This window comes from Ovis canadensis, chromosome 19 (assembly GCF_042477335.2).
Source record: "Ovis canadensis isolate MfBH-ARS-UI-01 breed Bighorn chromosome 19, ARS-UI_OviCan_v2, whole genome shotgun sequence".
NCBI classification, from domain to species: Eukaryota; Metazoa; Chordata; class Mammalia; order Artiodactyla; family Bovidae; genus Ovis; species Ovis canadensis.
The window spans coordinates 66,842,603-66,869,379 of record NC_091263.1 but is presented as its reverse complement, the minus strand read 5'-3'; the positions used below and the strand labels follow the sequence as shown (position 1 = coordinate 66,869,379).

General features: G+C 53.0%; 1 protein-coding gene across 6 annotated transcripts in view; it reads right to left on the bottom strand.

Moving 5' to 3' along the window:
- SCAP (SREBF chaperone) overlaps positions 1-26,777 on the bottom strand; it is a 96,731-nt gene that overhangs the window by 4,141 nt on the left and 65,813 nt on the right. For all 6 annotated transcript variants that reach the window (XM_069561608.1, XM_069561606.1, XM_069561609.1 and 3 more), the window contains 14 exons: positions 23,042-23,171; positions 9,099-9,256; positions 8,135-8,355; positions 7,855-7,960; positions 7,159-7,331; positions 6,652-6,778; positions 5,060-5,172; positions 4,038-4,132; positions 2,637-2,735; positions 2,274-2,492; positions 1,167-1,543; positions 497-685; positions 216-417; positions 20-135 (listed from right to left, as the gene is read on the bottom strand). In XM_069561608.1, the coding sequence (XP_069417709.1) occupies positions 20-135; positions 216-417; positions 497-685; positions 1,167-1,543; positions 2,274-2,492; positions 2,637-2,735; positions 4,038-4,132; positions 5,060-5,172; positions 6,652-6,778; positions 7,159-7,331; positions 7,855-7,960; positions 8,135-8,355; positions 9,099-9,256; positions 23,042-23,171 (2,325 nt within the window). The remainder of the gene's footprint in view (positions 1-19; positions 136-215; positions 418-496; positions 686-1,166; positions 1,544-2,273; positions 2,493-2,636; positions 2,736-4,037; positions 4,133-5,059; positions 5,173-6,651; positions 6,779-7,158; positions 7,332-7,854; positions 7,961-8,134; positions 8,356-9,098; positions 9,257-23,041; positions 23,172-26,777) is intronic.

Genomic DNA, 26,777 nt, shown 5'->3' with positions numbered 1-26,777 from the left:
GGCAGGGCGGAGCACCTACCCCGGGTGCGGGATGCGGGTGAGGCAGTCTCCGGTCTGCGCGTCCCATACACACACGTGGCCTGCCAGGCAACAGCTCACCAGCAGCATCCCGTCGCTGGCCAGACACTCGATGTCCTGCGGGAGCGCGGCATGCACATGGGCACTGGCGGTGGCGCGGCTTGGTCCCCCGCGCCCCCGACCCCGCCCACACTCACCATGAGGTGCCCGCGCAGCACCAGGGGCACAATCTCCGTCTCGGGAGGCTCGTAGCCATAGTCGTCGCAGGGCAGCTCCCCCCGCCGCCGCCGGCCGGGCCCCGCGCCGGGCTGCCCGTAGTTGCGCGGGCAGAGCACACGGTACAGGCAGAGCAGCAGCAGCACAAGCACGATGCCCGAGGCCAGGCCAAGTGCCGCCACCCTGCATCGGGCAGAGTCTGGTGAGCCCTGCCCCGGTCCCCCACCCCGCGGCCGCCCCACCCCCGACCCGTGCGCCTTACTTGTACAGGGTGAGGTCTCTGTGCGCCTGCGCCGTGCCTGGCCCCTTGGGGCCGGCCTCCCAGAGCCCACCCTGCCCGGGCCGGGGCGGGGGCCAGGTGCTCCGGCCGTCCTGAGGGTGCCGGCCCTCCAGAGCCTCTCGCGGGTTCAAGCGGAGCGTGACGGGGATGACAGGCAGCAGGCTGACGTACCTGGGCCGGGCAGCGCTCAGCCTCAGCGGAGACACCCGGGCCTGTTGCTGCCCAGGGCCCCCTCTACTCTCTCCATGGGACTCGGCCTGCCCTGCCAAGCTGCAAGAACATCCTCCCAGGACAGTCTTCCCAGCAGTAGGTTCCCTTCCTCCAGCTCTGGCACCCCAACCTTGCTGTGTCACGGACGCCAGCACCCTAGCAATCACTGCCCCCTCTGTCACAAATTCTGGCAGAGTGGGAGGAAGTGAGGTGTGGATCTCATTTTGGCTAAGTAGCTGACAGCAACCTATGACCTCCCGCCCAGGGACTCAGGTTGTGGCTACTGGGAGTACTGCTTCCAACCCCACAACCTGATGGGTGTTTATTTGAAAGAAAATTCAGAATTCAAACCCACGGGTCTCCCTCCTGAGGGAACGGGTGCTCTGGGGGCAGTGAGCTGACACGACCAGGTGGGAGGGGGGACCCAGCTCAGCCGGCCCACCTCTTGGCCAGTGTGATGTTGTAATAGCTGAAGAGCGTGGGCCAGTGGCGGAAGGACAGTTTCCTCCAGAGCTCCTCGTCTTCGGGCCCCCAGGTGACCTCTGGGGCCGGGCTGTCATGGATGCCCTCGGCTGGACCCCCGGGCTCAGGCGGCTCCCCTGGCAATGTCTGATTCTCGGGTAACTTGGAGGCGTCCGGCGGGAAGATGGAAAAGGCAGGGTCCGGGTGGCTGGCAGGCAGCACGCCACTGGGCACAGGCAGAGGAGCCAGGGCACCCTCACCCAGCGGGCTCTGCTCCGTTACCTGGGCGGCCAGGTAGGTGCGCAGCCCAGCTGGGTCCGTGTACACAAGGATGCCGATCCAGACCACCGTGCCAGCCTGCAGCAGGGAGTGGGCGCTCAGCAGGACCCCAGGGAGGAAGGGGCAGCCCTCACCCGCTGCACACTTGGCCCTCACGCTGCAAAGCGGCAGGACCAGCCTCAGGCCAGGGGGTAGAGAAAGGACACAGGCCACCTGTCCTTCCCTTCTGCCTCAAGTCCTCTATGACTAGGACCAACTGCCCCCATGGACAGACCCAGCTCCCTTTCCAGGCTCGAGTTTGAGACTCCTGGCCGAAACAGAAAGAGGCACCCTGGGTTTGATACATAACTTTTCCACCCTAACCGCCCCCTCAGCTTGGGCCCCACGGTCAGCATAGCCACAGGGACCAGCTGCCTGACCTGCTCCAGGGATACCACGGGTCTCAGTCCTCAGAGGGCCTCAGCCCCGTTCCCCTCTCACTTCAGCCAACCTTGCTCCTGCTCCCCTCTGCCCAGCCAGCATTTCCTGCTGCCTGCACAGTGAACCCTGACTTGGGGAACCACCTGGTTCCATCCCAGAGCACCCGTCCTGGTCACTCTGGGCAGACTCCTCTCCCTGATGACACTAGCTGCTTCTCCAGAGACAGGCTTCTCACCCCAAAAACCACAAGGTCTGGGCAGGAGAGAAGGGGAGGCTTCCCAAAGCCAGGCTTCCAGAGGCCACGAGGGCCTGGGGAGCAACCCCCAAGACAAATGCAAATGGCAAGAGGACTCTGAGTGCGGGCCTGCAGGCGGGGGTGGCCAGGTACCATGATGAGGCGCTGTGCCAGGCGGGTTCGGGCCAGGAAGTAGATGACACGCAGCCGCTTGGGGAGACGCAGGTTGCGGAAGGAGGACGGCTGCAGCGTGATGGTGTGGGGCATGGACGGCCGCACAGTCGGCTGCCGCTCAAAGCGCGTTGGCCGCCCCACCGGCTTGGCTGGGGGCAGGCAGGCCTCAGGGGGCAGCCGCTTGTTCAGGTCCGCCAGCTGTTGGGGGTGCAGTGGTCAGGGCCTGGAGCTGCGGTCCCGAAGCTCCCACGGGCGGCTGCGGCCCTGCCCTCTCTTGCCCAGAGACCCCTGAGTACAGCCAGGGCTGAGGAGGAGGTGGGGCAGTGCTCAGCTCACTTCTACCTCCATCCGGCGAATGTCAATGGACAGGACAGTGGTGAAAAACAGCATCTGAAGGAAGAAGTCAGACACCAGGCCCACGACGGCAAAAAGGCAAAACTCCTGGAAAAAAGGAAATGAGAGGACACTGTGACCTCAGGGCCCAGCACTGGAAAACTAGTTCCCTGCCTACTGCGGCTGCAGCCCCACGTGGGAACCTCCAAACCATGGCCGTGGGCCCTGACCACTGCACCCCCAACAGCTGGCACCCTGGACACTGCAGGGCAGTTTCTTGCCAGGCACAGCGAGGAGGAGAGATGCTGGAACTTTGACATCTGGGAGCCGCCAAGGAGGCTGCAGCAGCAGCTCTGTCCCTCCTCACGAGGGGGCAGCAGAGACCCCTTGTACTGATGCCCCAACCTGGAGAGTTCTGAGTGCCAGCAGCCTGCAGTATTCCAAAAGCCCTACCTAACTGAGGGCCCACCCCTTCATGTGCCAGGGACCAACACCTACTGCGAGCCCAGGCCTGGCCTGGTTTGGGGGCTCTCAGAAATTTCTTATTCCTGGCCAATGACTACACTGGACCAATGAAAGGAGAGGAATAGCACAGGGGAGAATTAATTCTACCCAGAAACTGAAAAGGGGAGTCTCTTTTCTCCCCAAGCTCTGTGGACAGACGGAGTTTTCTCGGGTTTGGGTTTTCCTCCTCTGCCCTTGTTGAGACCTCTAGTGCATCACCATGGCTTCTACTCAAATGTGAGTAAAATGAAGAACGGAGTGCACGGTGGCACGTCAGCCCTCATGTCCCGAGACTATCCGCGTCCTGCAGACGCCCTCTGGTGGGGTAGGGTGGGGAGCCTGGGGGCCCTGGGCTCCTTCCCAAGCCTCAGCAGGCCTGCCAGTTGTGGGGAAAGGACAGGAGGCGATGACTCGTTACTCCCTTCACAAAACTCCCACAACAGGCAGCAACAGTGGGCTTCCCGCTCGCAGCCCCACAGCTCAGCAAGGGCTGGCGGCTCTCCCAGGGTGGGGCCACGTGTCTCGAGGATTGGGAGTGGGTCAGGGCTCAGGTCTTAAAAGGCAGGGGGGCCTCACCATGTTCTGCCTGAGAGCTGGGAAGCGGGGCCTGACTGGACTGTGCTGTGGGCAGCCAGCTTCCCCTCCTGCCACTCAAGTGAGAGACGGCAGCAAGCGGCCACGGGCGAGAGGTCATGGGTCTCAGACTGCCAGGCCAGAGCTCGGCTTCCTGAGTCCTCCTCCTGGGCCAGTTACACCAGGACCTCTTTGTGCACAGTGACAGCCAGCCTGCCAGCAGAGGGGCCACCTCACAGGAGAGGGCAGCAGCAAGGCGCAGTGTGCCCTGCACAGCTGGGAGGCTCAGTAATGGGCTCCACGCGGCCCAAGCTGCAGACCCGGAGGCCTCACCTGGATGGCAGGCACGAGGGTGAAGTAGCCAATGAGGACGATGCCCAGCTCTGTGGCCATGTTCTTCATGATGGACCAGCTCTCACTGCTCAGGCCTGCAGGGGACAACGGGGCCATAGGGCAACACATAACCTCTGTCCACCGCATGTGGGCCGATGACTGCATGGCCCACAAGACAGCCGCCCACCAAAGTGCCCCAACCCTAAGGACTCTGCTATGGGCACAGCTCTACAGGGAAGAGGGGCCTGGAGGTCCGGAGGAGAGCTCCGACCATCTGAGGAAGGGAGAAGCGGGGTGCTGACTTGAGCAAACCCAGGAGAGCTACATGCACCCAGACCGGCATGTCCAGCCTCACACATGGCAGAGGGCTCAAGGGACAGGAGAGCCGGCTGTGTCCTACCTCAGCCCCTCCCGGGCCCCAGGCTACCACACAGTCGCACATTTAAAGCTCTGAACGCCTAGTGGGCAGTGGCCGTTTCCCCTGGTCTCCTCGGAACCCCACGTCTAGTGCAGGGCCTGGCGTCTCACACAGGCTCACAAAGCTTTGCTGAGTGAAGGAACAGCCTGCCTCTGGCCCTGTTCCCACAGACACGGGCTGAGGTGGAAGAGGAGATGTGAGAGTTCAGACCTCCGGGCCCAGGCTCTTTCCCCACTTTCCCCAGAACCCAGTTCCTGCCACTAAGGCCACATGGGTCTTTCCTGGCAGTTGTGGAGGCGCCTCTGAGTTGACCGGCTCCAGGGGCCTGGGCCTCATGTGATAGAGTGGGGCAGGAAAAGAGCAGCTGCCAGCTGGACAACGGGCCAAACACATGAGCCCACAGCAGAGGCGGTTTGTGGTCTTACTGACACGTGGACCTGGACAAAACAGGGCCCTGGGCTCCATGGCCACACAGGGCTCACGCTAAGAAGTGGGCGTGTTAGTGGAGGCCGGGGCGAGGGAGGCTCCTGGGCTCCCCATTCCCTCGGCAGGAGGAGGTGCAGCACAGCCCCCACCGCCATGCCCCCGAGTCCCCTCCTGTTACCTTGGGCGATGCGCAGCTTCACCTCGAGGTCCACCGGGGTGGAGACGACGGACTTGGTGAGCACCAGCACGTTCTCCAGCCCAATGACCACCACCAGGTAGGGGAAGATCTCCCTGGGGACAGAGTGGGGGCGGGGGGAGGAGGGTGCTGAGGGAGCCCCCAATGCACGGCTGCTCCTCAGCAGGCCTGGCTCCTGGGGGCCTGCGAGGTCTGGCCCACAGTGGGGGCTGCCAAGCAACTCCCACATCACAGGCCTGGAACCCCACCCTCCAGGAGGCCTCTGTCTACATGGCTTGCAGCTTTCAGGCCGGCTTCCAAGTCGTGCCAAGGAGCCAGCCACCATCCTGCTCTCCATCTGTCTAGTACCATGGGAAGAGGCCCCCACTGCCCAGCTGCCAGAGCACAGCTCCCCAGCCCTTCCCACACCACACCATCAGCCAGAGGAGCCTCCACTGCAGCACGCCGGGCCAGGCCAGGCCATCAGGACTAAATGGAAGGGGATGAGGCCAGCCTGAAGCCCTACTCGCCTCTGAAGAAAAGCTGCATGTGGAGAAGGGTGATCGTTTCTAGAGAAAACTCCCCTAGCGCTCTCAGACCCCAGGCTCCTGCTCCCTGACTAGGGAGCACCAGGCTCTGGGGGGCGAGGGGAGGGGCTCTGAGGAGGCAGAGCAGACAGCTATTGTGGAGGGCTGATTAGCACCATCAGGTCTAGGAAAGGAAACGAGCGTTCTACAAACAAGGGAAGGAAGAGGAAACACACGATCACAAGGGAAGGAAGAGGAAACACACGATCGCTGTTCCTGGGAGCAGCCTGACAAACCAAGGCAGGGCACAGGCCAGTTGGCCATGATCACTAACAGGCTGGTGGGGTCCAGGGCAGGACCGTGTTTCTGAGAGAAACGGAAGGGAAGCAAATGATGGGAAGGTGACAAGTCAGAGTGTGCTTATGGCCTGTGTCTTTTAGAAAGCTTACTCCAAAGGGACCCACCAGGCAATTTAAATGTTTTAATATTGAGCAAGGAAGATACGTACTGTCTCTACGTTACACTCATCTATGGCTTCAGCTGTCGAGAAGCAATGTGCACATGTATTTAAAATATATAAATACATGGTCTGATGGCATCACTGACTCAATGGACACGAGTTTGAGCAAACTCTGGGAGACAGTGAAGGACAGGGAAACCTGGCATGCTGCAGTCCACGGGGTCGAAAAAGTTAGACACAACTCAGCAACTTAACAAAAACAACTCACACATCTATATACCCTCAGACAGACACACACAATACATACCCACATATATGCATAAACACATACATACACACATATACTTACCCACATATACACACATGGAAATACACACATGAATATACATATACATACACACGCCTATGGATGTATTACATGTAAATATACATATGGTTTGTATATACATATGTATGATCATAAGCCAGGTAACTCAAAGAAGAAAAGACACATACCTCTTAAGTGTCAAAATAACCATGTGAAAATATGGGTAACAGCAAGTGTCCAGCACAGGGTGCTCCGGCCTGCAGGCCCACCCTGCCACCCAGGGGAGCCTGCTGGGACCTACCCGCCATTGAGGGTGGGCGTCAGGCCGAAGAGTGTGCAGAGCCCCACAGACATGAGCAGCGAGCTGAGCACCGTGACCACAGCAGCCAGAGCCAGGCCCCACTTGGACTTGACCATGTCGATCTTGCCTGGAGGGCAAAAAGCGCGTCAGGGCAGCCTCTCCCCAGAGCCTGGCTCACCGGGCCCTGCATCCTGAGAGCTGGGAGCGGGCATGCCTGACGGTCGAGGAAGGGAAGGCCCTGGTTTGTGCAGAGAACGTGGACCCTTCCCAGTCTCGGGGCACGGTGTCCTTGGAAACCTTCCCAGGAAGGGACTTTTTGTGAGTAGTGGGAGGAGCCCTGTACCTACCCAAGCCCCTCAGGCCCCGCTAGGGGATGAAGCCCCAGCTTTGGTGACCAGCTGGCACATTCTACATCTCTGCCTGGGCCCCTGAAGAGGCAGGGAAGGAATGATCTGGAAATGCCCTATTATCTGGGAGAAAGCCCCGGCCTCCATGCTGTGGACCTACGTGTGGAGAAGTAGATGTAGGCAAACAGGATGATGTAGGTGGTCACCAGGGGGATGAGCTCAGCGATGCCAATCTCCTCCTTGAAGTGCACATGGACCAGGCTCTCTGCCCTGAGGCTGCAGTTGGGGCTGGGGTGCAGGAGCATCAGGCGGGCCCGCAGGCTGCCCAGGAACCTGGGTGGGGGGTGGGAGATGGCCTGTCCCTCTCTGTCCGGGGGACAAAGGCAATCGCTGAAGGAAGGTCTGCTGGGGATCCCCTCCTCGCGGCGTCTAACCTTCCCTTCAGTCTTGAGGGGGTTGGCCCAGCTGTCTCAGAGCGCCACTGATCACCCCACTCCCAGCCTATCACTGCACTCTGACTGCCACAGGCCCAGAACAGCCCATCGGGGGCCCCCTCCGTGCCCTCGCCCCTTGGGGAACTGTCTGCTGCACTCTCCCAAGTCACATGGGGCTCTGCAGTCACCAGCTGGGGACCCCCACCCGAGGCTCCAGAGAGACCATGGAGGCACCAGGACCCTGAGCCTGCCTTTCCCCCCGTTCTTAGCCAGCTGTCAGGTGGCCCCCCTCAAGCATGAGCAGACAGCACCCTGAGGGACATGAACATTTTCAGCAGAAGGCCTGAGAACTCCGAGCTCCCAGGGGCACTGTGGACACTCCAAACGGAAAAGCTGCCTGCCATGCTGCAGCCCGGCCTTACTTGGCGTGGTAGTGCTGGAAGACCAGGGTGATGGTGTATGAGACCAGCCGCTTCCTGGTGTACAGGCTCACCCCGCTGTACTTCCCAGGGACGCCGAACAGCAGGTCTGCAGAGGGCAACAGGTGATGACAAAGGAACGGCAGCTACGTAGAGCCACCGAGGACCCATCTCTACCCCACCCTGAGAAACTCGGGGTAACCGCAGATCTGCTGGAGCAGCCTCTGAAGAGGACATGGTGACTGACAGGCCCCCGATGGCTCTCGAGGGACTGCCCCGGCACCTTTGAGTGTGGCCGAGGTCTGCAGGGTTTTGGGCTCGTGCTGGTGGATGGTCCTGATGATGTCGGGGTCTGCGTGGAAGCGCTCCCTGTCATTCTGCCAGAAGTTCCCCGGGGACAGCAGCAGGCATCCATGCTCGGGCAGAAGGTTGCGGAGCTTCCTGAGGCCTGGCAGCAGGTCAGTCACCTGCAGGCACACGTCCTCTAGGCTTCTGGTCCCGGAGCTGTGCAGGGGACAGGACAAGGTGCTGCCGAGTCTGCCAGCCCCGCGTGTGAACCTCCCAGGCACTCGGTGTCTCAAAGGGCCGAGAACAAGGGCAGCCGGGGAAGTTCTTCCAGGGGCTCAGCCACCACGCTGGGAGGCAGCCTGACCTTCCAAGTGCAGGTGGAGCCCCAAAGCCCAGCCCCTCCGAGGAGAGGCGTGCTCGAGAGTGAACAAAGCTCCCTCACTAGAACTCCTGCAGTGCGGCAGGCAGAGGAGGCAGGGTGAAAACCAGGGGCTGTGTGTGGTCCAAGCCCTCAGCTAACCTCAACTAGCACTGAGGCAGCCTGCAGGGCAGCACGCCCCAGAGAAGCACTGTTGGGCTGGGACTCCTGGAGGGGACCTCTGGGCACAGCTGGCTTCTCGTCAGCTTGGCCACCATCACACTTGCATCTCACAAGCCCTGGGCAGTGAGCCCTCAGGGCCACCAGTCAACTGGGTCTCGGAGAGCCTGTCCCAGGGTCAGCCCAGTGGACCTGTCTGTGTGAGGCCTGGGGACGAAGCTCAGGGCTCTCCCTGGGCTATGGGCACAGGTCTGAGGGGAATACAGCTGCAGTGGACCCACTGCGTGCTGAGAAAGGTGAAGAGAGCTCACCCACCCTCTTAGTCTCGCAGAGCTGGCCAGCCCGGTGGATTTACGTTGAGGGCCGCGCCCCACCTTAGGTGCGGAGCTGGGTCAGGGAGGCTGGGCCCCAGCATGGATACCTGTCTTTCAGCACGTGGTTCCGAATCTCCTCCACCAGCTGGAACGCCCTTGAGAGAGGTGAGCGGAACACATCTACTGCTAGGAGGTTCTTGTGCCAGGGAGACACAGAAGACTTCACAAATATCTGCTGGATATAAGCCACCGGGGGCCCCACATACTGCGGAAGAGATGGGGGACGGTAGAAAGGTCAGTATTCATGCTGGGAAAATCCCGTGGACAGAGAAGCCAGGTGGGCTATACAGTCCATGGGGCTGCAAAGAGTCGGACACGACTGAGTGACTATACCACCACCAGAAAGGTAGCTCAGCACAAGAGGGAGAAACACGGCCGGTCCTGGGTAAGGACTGACTGAGCACCTAGTATGGGCAAAGCCATGCAGCCCTTCAAACACGAAGATGCCCAGGGACTTCCAAGGCAGCCCAGTGGTTAACACTCTGAGCTTCCACAGCCGGGGACTCGGGCTGGATCCCTGGTCAGGAAATGGATCCCACATGCCACGAGTAAAGATCCCGCATACCCACAAAGATGGAAGATCCCGCGTGTCACCATTCAGACCTGGTGCAGCAAAGTAAGTATTAAAAAAAAAAAAGACTGTTCTTCCACCGCAAGGGGTGTGGGTTCCACCCCGGTCAGGGAACTAAGATCCCACATGCTGCATGGTGTGACCAAAAAAAAATTTTTTTTTTACAATGAAGACATTCACAAGGGCCTTCTCACCACCGAATAAACCACTTTCCTACATATTTCTCAACAGAACAGCGACCACAGGCCATTAACTGAGTCTGGCACCTGTTTTACTAAATAAAGTTTTCCTGGAACAGAGCCACGGCCGCCCCATTCCACACTGTTCTGCTTTCACACCACGAGAGGTGAGAGTTCACAACAGGCGGAGTGACTCTCAAAGCCTGCCCAAGACCTGTATTACCTAGCCCTTGACGCCAAACGCCCGAGGACCTGCCAAGAGGCACAAGCTCCCCAGGCGTAGAACCTATTGTGCTGACCCTGGTTTTGCCACTTGCAGGTCAGTGGATTTTGAGCTCAGCAGATCCAGTTTTAAATCTCTGCTCTCCAAAGTGTGTGGCTTTGGAAATAACTTTGATGTCTCTGGATTTCAGTTTCCTCAGTGTGACATGGGGATAATGACATTCACACTGCAGCATCACTAGGACGCATGTACACATACACACACACACACACACAGTGCACACAGACAAGTGTCCATGGACGCGTAGGCAAGCACAGGTGTGGCTTGCACAGGTGTCCTCTCACTGGCTGGCACGACTCTCCTATGAGAAGCAAAGTGACTCCAGGTCTCAGGACTTGAGCAGGATGGTGTGAGGATTCATACCCAGATCTCACTGAAACACCACACTTCCCTCACTAGAACCTGCCATTATATCCTTAAAGGCACTTAAGTGACAAAGTGACACACACGTAACAGGAAAGGAATGACTCTCGGTGGATGTGTCGAGGAGCAGCCCCAAAACAAGACTGGACTGGCTGCGGCAGGGTTATGGCCGGGAGGAGCTGCGTGGGGGCCACAAGGTGGGGAAGGGTAGTGGCGGGGGGCGAGAGGGGTGGTGAGGCAGTGGGGAGGGGTAGTGGGGGAGCGGGAGGGGTGGGGGGGCGGGAGGGGTGGTGAGGCGGTGGGGAGGGGTAGTGGGGGGCCGGGAGGGGTGGTGAGGTGGTGGGGAGGGGTGGGGGGAGCCTGAGGGGTTGGGGGCGGGAGGGGTGAGAGGGGTAGTGAGGCGGCAGGGAGAGGTAGTGGGCGGCCAGGAGGGGTGGGGGGGGTGGCGAGAGGGGTGGTGAGGCAGTGGGGAGGGGTGGTGGGGGGCAGGAGGGGTACTGGGGGGGGCGGGAGGGTTGGTGAGGCGGTGGGGAGGGGTAGCGGGGGGCAGGAGGGGTACTGGGGGGGGCGGGAACGTTGGTGAAGCGGTGGGGAGGGGTAGTGGGGGGCCGGGAAGGGTGGTGAGGCGGTGGGGAGGGGTAGTGGGGGGCGGGAGGGGTAGTGGGGGGGCAGGAGGGGTGGTGGGGGCGGGAGGGGTGGTGAGGCAGTGGGGAGGGGTAGTAAGGGGGGCAGGAGGGGTGGTGAGGCGGTGGGGAGGGGTGGTGGGGAGCGGGAGGGGTGGGGGGGGGCGGGAGGGTTGGTGAGGCGGTGGGGAGGGGTAGTGGGGGGCGGGAGGGGTAGTGGGGGGTGGCGGGAGGGGTGGTCAGGTGGTGGGAGGCAGGAGGGGCAGGAGCAGCCCAGACAGCACAGAGGCGCCCTGATGGGAATCACAGAAATCACAGACCAAGGAGGGAGCCGGGATGACGCCTGACTGAACTGTCTGGATTTTAACCAGGTGACGAAGAAAAGCCCCGACTATCTCAGAGGGAAGGGCGACCTTACAAAGCAGTGCTCCAGGGAACACTAAAGTTAGGCCATCATCCACCCGGGACAGGGAAGGCCAGCCTGCAGCCCTGGGGTGCTGTGAGGTGCCGGCTGGAGGAAGCCAGGCCTGGTCGGGGATGGGGGGACGTCCCGACACCTGTGCGGCCGTCAGGAATTCTGAAGGGCAGGTGTGAGCAGAGGACGCCATCCACCAGCAATGACACTGTGCTCCAGCATGAGCACGGGCCAAGATACTGATCACACAAAGCACCCCAGGCACCACCTGAGCCTTGGTGAAGTGTGCACTTCTGACAGGCGCTGGGGACAGAAGCCTCGCCCGCTTAGCCTTCTGCATGGACCAGGCCCAGCGGACGATGCCAGGAGGTGCAGAGGGACCTGCACAGAACGGACGCAACCTGAGCTCCTCGACTCGACACAGCTCACAGCTCCACAGGAGCACGGCACTGGGGTGAGCACCCTCCAGCATCTCCGCGAAGGACACAGCACGGCACCCAGGGACAGCTGGCCCCGTAGCGCCGCTAGATTCTGTTCCCAGTGGGCACGAGGCTGTGACCGCAGAGACCACCTCCTCCACCCCCCACCCCGAGGCCCAACTGAAGCTTCAGTTTCCAAGCAGGACTGCTCCCTGGCCCTCCAGTCCAAATCCAGCCCCCGCCAGGCCTCCATTTCAGCAGAGCAACAAAGACCGTACTTCAGAACCAGAGCTCTAGATCACGGCTCTTGGGACGGCCCCAGGAGTTCTGTGAGTACCACATTTCTGCTCAGATTTCTTCTCCGAAGTGTATCTACTATCATCACCTCGTCACTGTTAGGGGAGAGGATCCACGGCTTTCAGACTGCACAGAATCTGAACCCCCTCGGCCCTGCATGCTTCTCTCTGCTTTGACCTTCCATCCGCTCTGGTAAACCCCCCGGCTCGTCTGCTTTCACTCCTCAGCAGGTGAGGCTCACCAGGCAAAACCACAGAGAGGACAGCCCACGCTCAGCCATGCGCTTTGCCTGGCTGGCCCTCCGTCTGCAGGCCGGCCCTCACTCGCCCTCCTGACTTCCAGCTGAACTCTCCAAGCAGCTATCCCACATCCGCCCAGCTCTTTCAGGATGTTGGGTCAGTCCAGCATGTCTGTATCAAACTCATCGTCCAGTGTATGTGCCCTCAACTCCCCTCTTCCAGGCATCCAAACTCTCTTATGGCGGTTTATCTAACAGGCAGGAGCCTAACTCCTGTCATTCATTCACTGTCCCACTCACTGTCTCGGCTGGGGTTCCCCCAGCAGCAAACCCTGGACACACGGTGTCCTCAGGAGGTGGTGGGAACACGGGGAAGGGAGCAGGGACGGGGCAGGGCAAGGAAGGCCGCCACCACGGGTAGGCTGCTGAGCAAGTGACCCTTGTGGACGACGGTTTAGCTGAGTTACCCCACATAAAGGATGACAGCTGAGGTTACTCACCAAGTCCTCCTACAGTTACAGATTAAGGGCAACTCCCAGGGGATGTAGATTCTCCGGCACCTCAGGCCTTCCGTGCCAGAGGTCTCTGACAAATGAGATGCGGATGCTGGTGGCTGGCAGGCACGACCATGGGAGCACAAGAGGTGGGCAGGACCTACCGCTCACTGCTGGGCCTCCCCATAATCCCTGCTTGAAACTCAAGACGCAGACATGGAAGCCTACGACATGGAAACAGACGACACAAGGTATCCTAAGTGGGTGATGGAGAGCGCGTAAGGGCCAGTGGGCTCCAGGTGCCTCTGGGAACAGAGGGAGGGGCCCTCACAGATGGGGGCTTCTAACGTAGCCCCCAATAAGCCCCACTTCCTCATGCTCATGCCCAACGGTAATTCCCCTGGACAGTGGGCTGGACCTGGTGACTTGCTTCTGAGAATATAGCAAAATGATGAGCTCTTTATTTCTGAGATTGGGCTATGAAAGACTATTACTCTTAAGGCCATTATGCTAAGTGAAATAAACCATGCACAAAAAGGCAAACACCACATGATTCCACTGATATGAGGTGCCTAAAGGAGTCAAATTCAGAATGTCAGAGAGCAGAAAGATGGTTATCAGGGGTTGGAGAAGGGGGAATATAGTTATTGTTTAACTGGTGCAGAGTGTCTGTTTTATGAGATGAAGCATTATAGAGAAGAATAGTGGTAACGGTTGTACAATGTGAATGCATTTAATGCCACTGGACTGTACACTTAGATATAGTTAAGAGAGGGGATTCCCTGGTGGCCCAGTGGTTAGGGCTTGGTGTCTCTGCTGCCACGATCTGTCTTAAATGGAAGGAAAACATTCTGACTCTCCCACGGCCCCGTCCTCACAGCCACCACTCTGCTGGCATCAGCCGCACTGTGACATGCTCCAAAAAGGTCCGCAAGGCACAGAACTGGGGGGGTTTCCAGCCAGCACACAGTGAGGGACCAGGGGCCGCAGCCCCGGCCTGCAGGGGGCGTGCTTCCCTCACTGTCTGACATGGATGCAGGCTCTGAGACAACTGCAGCCTTCATAGCGTGACTAAGAGACCCTGAGCTAGAGGACCCAGATAAGAAAATCAGTCTCAGAGAGATGACAAGAGTATGCCCAAGGCCACACAGCAGCAGAGGCAGGATTCAAGCCTGGGGCTGCCCAATTCCCAGCCTGTGAGTCCTACATGCCGGGGTGGTTCTGAACCATGTGGGTCCCATGGACAACAGGGCACAGAAGCAAAGGCCCAGCACAGCAGTGCTGGAGGGGAGCTGAGGTCCTAGGGCCTGCGGGGTCTAAGTTGCCACTGTCTCAGCATGAGAGCCCTGACCTGGGCTCCTCGGAAACCTCACATTCAGGCTTAGGATGCCACCACCCACGCTGCAGGGCTGGCCTGGAAGCCCAGGCACCCAGGCGGACCGGCAGGCAGGGTCTGGCATGAGGGTCAGGTTTCCATGATGAGTCAGTCTAGCAGGGCCAAGCCAGAGCAGGACATCTCAGGCTTGCTGTTGCTTTAAACACAATCCCTGGGCCTCCCTGGTGGTCCAGTGGTAAAGAATCCGCCCGTCGATGGACACAGGTTTGATCCCTGGTCTGAGAAGATCCCATGTGTGGTGGAGCAGTTAAGCCTGTGGACCATGTCTGTTTAGCCTGTGCTCTATAGCCCGGGAGCCCTAGGGTGCTGAAACCCGCGCACCCTAGCATCGCAACAAGAGAAGCCACTGCAATGAGAGGCCCGCGCATGGCAACTGGAGAAAAGCCAGCGCAGCAACAAAGACACAACGCAGCCAAAAATAAAGAAAATTAAAACAAAAAAAGCTTGTACACACACACACACACACTCTCTCTCTCTCTCTCTGTCCTTCACTTTCAGAGAAAGCATCCTAGAGCTCCAGGCCCGTTGCCTTTGCGCTGACATACCCAGGAGCCCCTGAGAGCACTCCCACTGCTCAGCTCCTGGAAGACAATGCTCCTGCTCCTTGCTCCCCAGCCCTGGACAGGCGGGGAATGGCTGTGGGGGGCGGCGCAGGGGCCATGCTGGGGTTCACATTCTAGCTCTACCCCCAGCTGCATGCCTCGGACAAGGGTCTCTACGCTCTCCAAGCCTCAGTCCCAGGCTTACTGAGGGAAATGGGGACAGACCCTCAGAACTCGGCAGATCACTGTGCGGACGGAACAACACAACACCAGCAACCAGCCAGTGAGCCAGGTGGCCCGGCGCACGCCAGTCATACCTAGTGGCGTCATTGTGTCCTAAAGCTCTTACATGCAGCCTTGCGATCCCTGTAAAATGAAGCCCCCTTCGCCTCTCTGCCCCCTCACCCTCCTCCTAGGCACCATCATCCTCGTCTCCAGGTTTCTCGAAGACTGACCATCTTACCACCACTCTCACCACGTCGCTGCCTCTAAGGGCTCAGCTTCCCACTGCCGAGAGGATTCATTTAAACTCCAAAGCCCAGGATTTAACTTGGTCCCAACTACCTGATCACCTATCAAGCTTCAAGAAGAAAGCCTCACTTCAGACTTCTGTCTCTTAGTGACACATACGCAGAGCACGCCTGGTGCACTTAGAACCTCTGAGCACAGGACCCTCTGCCCTGCCCTCCGCTCTGGCCAGATGTAAGCAAGGACAGTGGTGACAGCCAGACTCATTTACAGATCCAGTGATGGGCCAGACACCGACCTGAATTTGCATCCTTTCACTTCATCCTGTGACAACTGTAATGCAGGTATAACTATTATCCCCATTTTACGAGTGTGGAAACCAAGGTACAGAGTCGTTACATAACCTGCCCAAGGTCACACAGTTAAGAAACGGCAAGTCTTCACCTTTCCGCTTTGCTCTGGTAAAAACACCCTGCCTCCCAGTGGGAACTGACCTCCCCGTACCCCCACATGGGGGTGATCAGTGACTCCAACACATGCCAGGCCTAACCCAGGGCACAAGATGCCGGCAGAATTGATTGGAGTCCTTTCTGGAGGACACACACACACGAGGCCCAACTGCAGGGTGCAGCCTCCATCCCACTGCAGGAACACGTCAATAAAAGGGGAAAAGAGGGCTACACAGAGAGATACCTCCAGCACACAGAAAGAATTATAACTCAGTAAAAGAAATCCATCACCCACACACCTATGGGCAAAGGTGGCAAGAATATACAAAGGAGAAATGACAGTCTCTTCAATAAGTGGTGTTGGGAAAACTGGACAGCCACCCGTAAAAGGATGAAACTAGAACACTTCCTAATGCCATACACAAAGGTAAACTCAAAATGGATTACAGACCTAAATGTAACACAAGAAACTATAAAACCCTTAAGAGGAGAACTTAGGCAGAACACTCTTTGACATAAATCATAGCAAGATCTTCTATGACCCATATCCTAGAATGATGGAAATAAAAACAAAAATAAATGGGATCTAATTAAACTTAAAAGCTTCTGCACAGCAAAGGAAACTATAGGCCATCATCAAAATATCTACAAACAATAAATGCTGGAGAGGATGTGAGAAAAGGGAAACTTCTTGCACTGTTGATGGCAATGTACACTGATTCAGCCACTGTGGAGAACAGTATGGAACTTTTCTTTAAAAACTAAGACTAAAACTACCATATGACCCAAAAATCCCACTACCGGGCATACACTCTGAAAAAACCATAACTGAAAATGACACCTGTACCCCAATGCGCACTGCAGCACTGTTTACAATAGCCAGAACATGGGAGCAACCTGATGTCCACTGACAGATGAATGGATAAAGAACCTGTGGTACATATATACAATGGACTATTACTCAGCCATAAAAAGGAACACATCTGAGTCCGTTCCAGTGAGGTGGATCAATCAAGGGCCTGTTATTCAGAGTGAAGTCAGAAAGGGAAAAACAAGTATCATATAGCAATGCATATATATGGAATCTAGAAAAATGGTACAGATGAACCCGTTTGTAGGGTAGCAATAGAGATGCATGGGAGATAAGTCATGTATCTTACAAGTCACACTCATCTCCCATGCTAGTAAGGCTATGCTCAAAATCCTTCAAGGCAGGCTTCAGCACTATGTGAAATGAGAACTTCCAGATTTGTAAGCTGGGTTTAGAAAGGCTGAGAAACCAGAGATCAAACTGCCAACATTCTCTGGATCATAGAGAAAGCAAGGGGATTCCAGAAAAATATTTACCTCTACGTTTAGAGGTAAACATTTAGCTTCATTGACTACACTAAAGCCTGTGACTGCGTGGATTGTAACAAACTGTAGAAAACTCTTAAAGAGATGAGAATACCAGACTATCTTACCTGTCTCCTGAGAAATCTGTATGCAGGTCAAGAAGCTACAGTCACAACCTTGTATGGAACAACCAACTGGTTCAAGACTGAGAAAGGAGTATGACAAGGCTGTTTATTGTCAACCTGTTTGTTTAAACTTTACACAGAGCACATCATTCAAAAAGCCAGGTTGAATGAGTTACAAGCTGGAATCAAGATTGCTGGGAGAAGTATCAACAACCTCAGGTATGGAGATGATACTACTTTAATGGCAGAAAGCAAAGAGGAACTATAAAGAGCCTTTTGGTAAGGGTGAAAGAGTGAAAGTGAAAAAAGTTGGCTTAAAACTCAATATTAAAAAAACACAGGTCATGGCATCTGGTGCTATGACTTCATGGCAAACAGAAGGGGAAAGGTGGAAGCAGGGACACATTTCCTCTTCTTGGGCTCTAAGATCAGTAAGCAGATGGTCGCCGTGGGTCACAGAAGGTCTTGCGATGATTTATGTCAGAATGTTCCGCCTAAGTTTTCCCCTTAGTAAGGGTTTTACAGTTTCTGGTGTTACATTTAGGTCTGTAATCCATTTTGAGTTTACCTTTGTGTATGGCATTAGGAAGTGTTCTAGTTTCATCCTTTTACGGGTGGCTGTCCAGTTTTCCCAACACCACTTACTGAAGTGGATGGTGACTGCAGTCATGAAATTAGAAGATGACTGCTTGGCAGGGAAGTTATGACAAACCTGGACAGTGTGTTTAAAAGGAAAGATACCGCTTCGCCAACAAAGGTCCATCTAGTCAAGGCTATGGTCTTTCCAGTAGCCATGTATGGATGTGAGAGCTGGACCATAAAGAAGGCAAAGCACAGAAGAATTGATGCCTTCGAACTGTGGTACTAAAGACTCTTGAGCGTCCCTTGGACAGCAAGAAAATCAAACCAGTCATTGGAAGGACTGATGCTGAAGCTCCAATACTGTGGCCACCTGATGCGAAGAGTTGACTCACTGGAAAAGACTCTGATGCTGGGAGGGATAAAAATTTATCTTTTTTTTTTTTTCTTTTTGTAAAAGCAGTGCAAGTCTATTGTAATACACAACCTAAAAGTAAGTGTTGTTTGCACTTTAATGGATTTGATACTAGTTTTTTCCCACGCACCAGGGCTTCCCTGGTTGCAATGCAGGAGACCTGGTTTTGATCCCTGGGTTGGGAAGATCCCCTACAGTAGGAAATGGCAACCCACTCCAGAATTCTTGCCTGGAGAACTCAATGGACAGAGGAGTCTGGCGGGTTACAGTCCATGGGGTCACAGAGTCGGACATCATTGAGCAATTAATACTTTTTCTATGCATGTATTTTTTAAACAGTTGGTATAGTACATGTAGTGTTTTATCTTTGGCTTTTCTTAATTAATCTACTTTGTTGAGCTTAAAAATCTATTTAATGGGTACATTCAAGTATCTGGCTATACTGCAGCCATGAAATTAAAAGATGCTTACTCCTTGGAAGAAAAGTTATGACCAACCTAGACAGTATATTCAAAAGCAGAGACATTATTTTGCCGACTAAGGTCCGTCTAGTCAAGGCTATGGTTTTTCCTGTGGTCATGTATGGATGTAAGGTGGACTGTGAAGAAGGCTGAGCACCGAAGAATTGATGCTTTTGAACTGTGGTGTTGGAGAAGACTCTTGAGAGTCCCTTGGACTTCAAGGAGATCCAACCAGTCCATTCTGAAGATCAGCCCTGGGTGTTCTTTGGAAGGAATGATGCTAAAGCTGAAGCTCCAGTACTTTGGCCACCTCACGCAAAGAGTTGACTCACTGGAAAAGACTCTGATGCTGGGAGGGATTGGGGGCAGGAGGAGAAGGGGACGACAGAGGATGAGATGGCTGGATGGCATCACGGACTCGATGGACGCGAGTCTGAGTGAACTCCGGGAGATGGTGATGGACAGGGAGGCCTGGTGTGCTGCGATTCATGGGGTCACAAAGAGTCGGACACGGACTGAGCGACTCAACTGAACTGAACTGAAACTTTAGTTATTTCTCTATTTAAAGGATATCTAGATTATTGCATGTTTTCCATTATCAATATACTTCTTTGAATAGCTTTGCATATTAAAAAAAATCCACATAACTCAGCTCAAAATGAGCAAAATACTGAAACACCCTTCTTGTCACAAAGGAAGATGTGCAAATACAACAAGACCTCAAAAATATTCATCTGGAAAATGCAAATTTAAAACCACAACTAAGCACCTCCCTGATGGCCCGGTGGTTAGGAATTCACCTGCCAATGCAGAAGACATGGGTTCAAACCCTGGTCCAGGAAGATTCCAGATGCTGCGAGGCAACAAAGCCTTGAGTGCGGCTCAACTACTGAGCCCGAGACCCACAACTACCAAAACCCGAGCACTCTAGGGCCTATGCTCCACAGCAAGAGCAGCCACCACGATGCGAAGCCCACACGGCGCACCTAGAAAGCAGCCTCCACTCGACACAACTGGAGAAAGCCCACTTGCAGCAATGCAGACCCAGCACAACCAAAAATAAATAAAATTCTTGAAAAAGAAAGCCATAGCTAAATTGTTCCATACTTCTGTAAAAAAGACTAAAAACAAAAAAACACAAAAAATCCCCTGATGGTACCAAGAACTTTAGAGCACAAAGACTAAACTTTACTGTACAGAAATTTAAAAAATACTTTAGGAGGCTGACAGACATGAAAAGAGTGACACTTGACCTCCGTACTCTTCCTTCTAAAACCCCACAAGCTGAGACTAGTCTAGAGAGATAGAAACAAAGCCCCGCTTGAGAAACACTCCTCGAAACTGTCAAGGTCATCGAGAACAAGCCAAGTCTGAGAAACTATCACCAAGGCAAAGTAAGGAAACCAGATTTCCTCAGCTTGTCCCCACGTCCTTTCTTCTCTCCCGAGATCCCATCCAGGATACCATGTTATATCCAGCTGTCCTGTCTTGTGAGGCTTCTCTTGGCTGGGACAGTTTCTTGGACTCTTTTTTTCTGATGACCTTGACAGTCGTGAGGAGTGCTGGTCGGGACTGTGTAGACTACTCCTCACAGATGTGTCTGATGTTCTTCTCATGATCAGACTGGGATTATGGTGTTTGCGGTGGAAGAACATAGAGACAAGCACCCTTCTCGTCACACATCAAGGTACATACCATCAACCTGATTCACCACTGCTGATGGTGACCCCGAACACCGTGTCGAGAGCCACCTATCAGGGTTTCCACTGGAAACCCACTCTCTCCTCCCCTTTCCACTTGGCACTCTCTGGAAGGAAGTCACTGTGCGCAGTCCACAATGAAGGAAGGTGGATTATATTCCACCTCTCTGAGGGCAGAGCGGCTACATAAATTCAGAATTTTTTGCTCAGATTTGTCTATTCTCCTCCACTTAATTATTCAATCATACAGGCTCAGCTATGTATGTATTTTGCTGTGAAATGTATCTTCTTTTTCAGCACTGACCACTGGGAGCTCCTGGGGCTGGCTCCCGTGTGCTGTTGACAAAAGAACCCACATCTCCGTGTTCTCTTCCCAAGCACCCTGGCGTCTCCTCCGGGGCAGTGAGGCTCCATGTGTCCCCACGATCGTTCTGCCAGGCACACTGAAGACAAGGAATAAACGTGCTGAATAATAAAGGAATGGATGAGGAATGAAGGACATCACAGCTTCCTGCTGTGAGCAGCGGATGCTTGTGCTGTGCTGCCCAGGGCCTGCACTTCCTAATCTTCCTTTGGAAACAGCCTCTCTCACCCGCAGCATGGTGATGAGGCCAACCAGCAGAGCACCTCCCTGCTCACAGGGTCTTGGGTGGGGGTGCCAAGCGGGCACCCACAGGGTTGAATCTGCTGTAGCCCCCATTAGGGAGAGGACACTGAGCTGACCCAGAGGGGCTACAGTTGAGGGATGGACTCCTTCTGAGGCCTACCCATGCTGTCCGTTAGTAAGTCCTGCCTGCGGGTGAGCTCTATGACCCCAAAGTGCCCTCTCACGTCCCCAGGTTTGGGTTGAGTTTTCTGTCCCTTATAATTAAAGCAATCCTTACAAGCCCTGCATTGCTGACCTTTGCTGTTACAACAGTCAATCCTGGTCAGGTAACTGACCACGGGGAGGCCTGACACCAGCTGACTGAGCCAGGGCCTACGTCTCTTTCTCAACCTTTCAGGGGCTGGGGACCCCAGTGAGAAAGAGAAACCCTCAAGCTATTTTGTACCCCCACACTATCATCATCCCAGGCCAAAAGAGGACATCAAGGAAGTGGAAAGGGCTCACAAACAAGTGAACCCCTGCCCTTGGATAGACCCCTAACTGTACCATCAGGCCCACTGAACTCTACTAGTCACAAAGCACTCACAAACGCAGACTACCCCACTGTGACCAGGAACCATCAACTCCATTATGTGGTAAAATCCTATCAAGAGGTTAATGGAGGGACTTTCCTCATGGTCCAGTGGTTAAGAGTTCGCCTTCCAATGCAGGGGACACAGTTTCAATCCCTGGTTGAGGAACTAAGACCCCACACACTGCTGGGCAATTGAGCCTGTGCACCTCTACTAGAGAGAACCCCGCATGCTGCAATGAAGACCCAGTGGCGCCATTAATAAATACTTTTTTTTTTAAAGAGAGAGTGAAGGAGACAAAAGGCTTGATCCCACAGTGAGCAAAGTGTCAAGCTGAGACATGAAGCTATGAACTGGTTTCTGCCTCATCAGCTCACCCTAACCTTCGTGGCTGAGTACCACTGAGCCTGTGTTCTGCACTTCCTCCTGAAACCATGTGGAGTCGTAACACACACCTATCTAACCAGCTCTCCACTTTAGCAACATTAGAGCAAAGCTGACATCAAGTTACCAGGCCGCTACATTACCCGGAAAGGCAACAGGAAGGAATGTGCAATCACTGGCACAGAGAAGGTGGGAGAAGAGGAGCTGTGTGCCCTGAGCTGGGCTCTGCTCCTCAACAACAGACTCAGCAAGCCCGGCACCAACCCACGGGACCAGGGCCCAGCACACGAGGGAAGAACATGTCATCCACAGCTGGCAGGTATAAGCCAGCAGGATGAGCTCATCATTTCCTGTAAGGTTTCCAAATAATGAGTCCAGAGTTCCCACAAGTCACCTGCCGCAGCCCAGACTCACCTGGGGGTTTTGCATTCCTATAGGTCTTCTTCCTGTTTCGCATTCATGCTCAGCTCAGAGATAGCTGGCTGAGGAGAGCACGATTCAGAAGTAGCAGCTGGCTTCAGGTCAGGAGATCTGGAGTTCTAACCCAGCGGTGACCCCATGACAACTAAACTGAAACTGAGTCACACTGTCATTCCCAGCCTGACTGCACTGTGAGGATAAAACAGCACCTACCAGATTTGAAAAAGCTAAGTGCTCACTGCTAATATTAAATGGTGATGGGACTCAGAAGATAAAACATTCTCCAGGGATACTCAGTAGTTCCCGCAACCACTTGGGCTCAAGGAGGAGGTCCTGTTCGCCAGGGCACTGCCTGGACTGAACACCCACAGTATGGACCCAGAGCTAGCCGGCCGCAGCTACGGCAACACAACCCGGCTTTTCTAGGACAGTCCCCTTCCTTCCATGTCGTTCAGTGTTTCCTTTCAAAACAGGAACGTGTGACTGGATGTACTATTAAATGTAAGCTAAACACTTTCAGCGCCTTTATAAAGTGGTTCAAGTGCTAAGCATTTGCCCATCAGAAGCTGACCACCCTCGCTCCACACAGAACCCCTGCCACGGCCAATCCGCACCCAATGCCCAGGGCGCTCCTCAGGACACGCTGAGCACCTACCCATTCTGGCTGCTCATTGGGCTCTCCAGGCTTGTGGTCAGAGGTCAGAGGTGGGGGTGAGTAATCTTTCACAGGAGTGGTGAATTCCACGGGTCCTGTTCCTGGCAAGGGCAGCTTCAGCAGAGGGTAGCTGGGATGGACAAAAAGGAGAGAAGAGTCAGGACATGATGGCAGGTAGAATCCATGCTGAGATAATAGTGACACAGGAATCACTGCAGCTGCACTCGCCTCCTGTGCTAGAACTGCACAAGTGTACAAAATACTAGTCATCAAACTTTAGGGCTACGAGGAAACGCAGGAGCCTCTAGATTAGAATTTTCAAGCTCCTTTTTGGTCACAGGAAACCCAATTCATAAACTACTTAATGAAATAGATTACTGGCTGAAAATGTCTAGAGATGTAATAAGGCAAGGTGCTAAACAAACTTCTGGTCATATCAGACACACATAAGACAACGAGAAAAAATTGGGGAAGGACTTCCTTGGTGGCCTAGCTAAGACTCCACGCTTCCATTGCAGGGGGCACAGGTTTGATCCCTGGTCAGGGAAGTTCCACACGCCAGGCAGTGTGGTCAAAAAAGAAAAAAAAAAAAAAAAAACAGAGAACCAAAACTCCAGAAGGATCCTGATTCAGACTGCTATGAAAATTGCTTTAGTTTAAAAGGACAGACCATAAGATTGTGTATAACACATTGAGGGTATGGTTTACACTAGACCAAGCTGAACTGAAAACAATGGATCCACCACTGGCAAAGGAAAAAGCCTGGACTAACATCAAAAAGTTGGCAAATGGATATGCTTTTGTTTCTGACTTCATTTCTTAAAAAAAAAATTTTTTTTTTTAGAACTTCCCTGGTGGGCCAATGATTAAGATTCTGAGCTTCCAGGGTCTGCAGTAAATGCAGGTTCGATCCCTGGTCAAGGAAGTTATGCATGCCACATGTGGTCAAAAAAAATTTTTTTTAACTGAGAATTAAGATTTATGTAATACAATGCACAAATTTTAAGCATACAGTGAGTGCAATGAATATTTACACATACATACATCTGTGTACCCACGATGTAGATCAAGCTACAAAATATTTTTAGAACCTCAGAAGGTGGCCTTGTGCACTAGTGAAGAGCATCGTCTACCACAAACCACTATCAGAATTTCTATAATCACAAATCAGCTCTGTTTGTTTCCTCTAGCATATAACTGAAATCACCCATTCCACTGCCTACTCATTTGTGACTGGCTGTTTCAACTTACATCCACCAGATTCATCCACACTGGTGCGGGCAGTTTCATATACACGCACTGTTTCATGCATACGCACTATTCCACCAAGTGAACATATTACAGTGCATTTATCTATTCTAGTGTTGAGGAGGAACATTTGGCTGTTTCCAGCTGAAACTATCAAGAAGAGAAATTATGGAAATTTTTATGTATACACTCATTCTTATGTAAGCACTCGTTTCTGTAAGGTATATCCCTTGAACGAAATGGCTGGGTTGTGGAGCATACACACATTTAGCTTTGTGGATAACACTAGATTTCCAAAGTACTTATTTGAATTTATGTTCCCTCTGGTTGCGCGATGGGAGTTTCAACTGCTCCACCTCTTGATCTTGTCAGTCCAATTAACTGGAACCATTTAAAGGAGGAGGTGCTGGTATAGCTCTGTGGTTTCAATATATAGCAAACAATGTACGCTTATCTTTCATATGCTTATTGGCCACCTGGATAATCTGCACATATTTCCAATTTTCCTTCTTTTCTTGATTTTTAGTTTCATTCCACTGTCACTGGAAAAGATCCTCTGTAGGATTTCAGTCTTTCTAAATTTATTGAGACTTGTTGTGATCTAACACAGGGTCTAACTGTGATCTAACACATGTTCACGTAGGAAGAATGTGTACTAGTCTCGTTGGTTTCAGGGTTGCTCAGGTCCTCCATTTTCCTTGTTGATTCTGTCTGGTAGTATCCATCACTGAAAGCAGAGACCCACTGTCACTGGAGAACTGTGTATTTCTCTTTACAATTCTGTCCATTTTTGCTTTATATATTTTAGGAGTCTGTTAGGTGTTAAGAGGTTTATAATCATTATATCCTCCTGTTATACTGAAGCATATATATAGTGTCAACATATCAATATAATCAATATATCATCAACATATAGTGTCCTCCTTCTTTGTCTCTAATAAACTTGCTAGTGTTGTTTGATAATAATATAGCCACGTCAGCTCTCTTTTGGGTATCATTTAGCATGGAATATCATTTTCCATCCTTTTCCTCGCAACTGCTTTGTGTTCTAATATCCAAAGTGTAGTGGATACCTACAGTGTCTCCCCAGGCACCACGACGGGACCTGCAGGCCACAACCACTGAGCCCACACACTCTAGAACTGTGCCCTGCAACAAGAAGAGAAGCTTGTGTGCCGCAACCCAGAGCCCAGGTGTCGCAACAGAGACCCAGTGCAGGCAAGAACAGAGAGCACGCAGACACTTTTCTTAAATATACAAATCGTGCTGCCTTTTTGTGCTGTTGCACTGGGTCTTTGTTGCTACGCACAGGCTTTCTCTAGCTGCAGCGAGCTGGAGCTACTCGTCTTTGCAATTCGCAGGCTTCTCAGCGCTGTTGCAGAGCACAGACTCTAGGTCTGTGGGTCTCGGCAGCTGCAGCTCACAGGCTCAGCAGCTGGCTCGTGGGCCTAGCTGCTCCTCGGCATGTGGGATTTTCCCACGGCATTTGTGATCTTCCCGGACCTGTGTCCCCTGCATTGCCAGGCAGATTATTATTTTTTTTTTTTACTATTTTAAATGTTTTATTTATAAAATTTTACCTCATATATAGAAGGAATTCTAAATAATAAATAATTAGGTAAAATGTTATAAAGATAAGCTAATAATTATTTTTACTAGCAACAGATCCTTGGTCCCCGGTACTCCAAGGGATTATACTGGTAATCCAAGGCAATTTAAGCAATAAAGTAGGAATTCTGTATATAACTGGATCTGGATTTTTCAAATGTGTGGAGAGCAACAGAATTTTCAATGGTATTTTCATACATTTTCAATGGTTTTTTATTAGCAGTTATTAATCAGACCCTTAAGAAAAAAAACTTTCCAAAAAATAATCCTTGAAAATGGTTTAAATTTAAACCCATTAACTTCACAGGGTTTCTATTTAGTCATATATCTTTTAAATGTCAGACTGTCAGGCTTCCTTCTTGAAGGGAGTATAACAGTGCCTGTATCAGAGAATAAAACTGTTTATAAATATTTTTAAATTGTCTAAAATATAATTTTATATAAATGGTAATTAATTTGGGAAATCAAAATTTGATTATAATTAAATTGCAAATTATAGTATTACACTGAATACACTTTATGTTTTTGGCCTATAATAAAGATACAGGTTGCTGTACATCAGGAAGTAAAAAAAAAAATCAATGTAAAGTAAGTTGAAGCTTGAGAGGTTAGCTCTGTTCAGAATCAGTGTTGATTTAAAAATTAATGCAAGTTGAAACAAACATGCTTTGCTTTATCAACATAACGTGCATAACACTAAGACAGAGTAAGAAATGCATTAAAAAAACCCAAAAAGGTGCTTTCAGCCTGTGTGTGGACATGAAGAGGTGTGCACAGAAACACAGAGCTGGACAGGGAAGTCTCGATTCTTTTAAAATCAAATTGTCTTTTAGCAGGAGAGTTTGATCCACTTACACTTAATGTGAACACCGACAGGGAA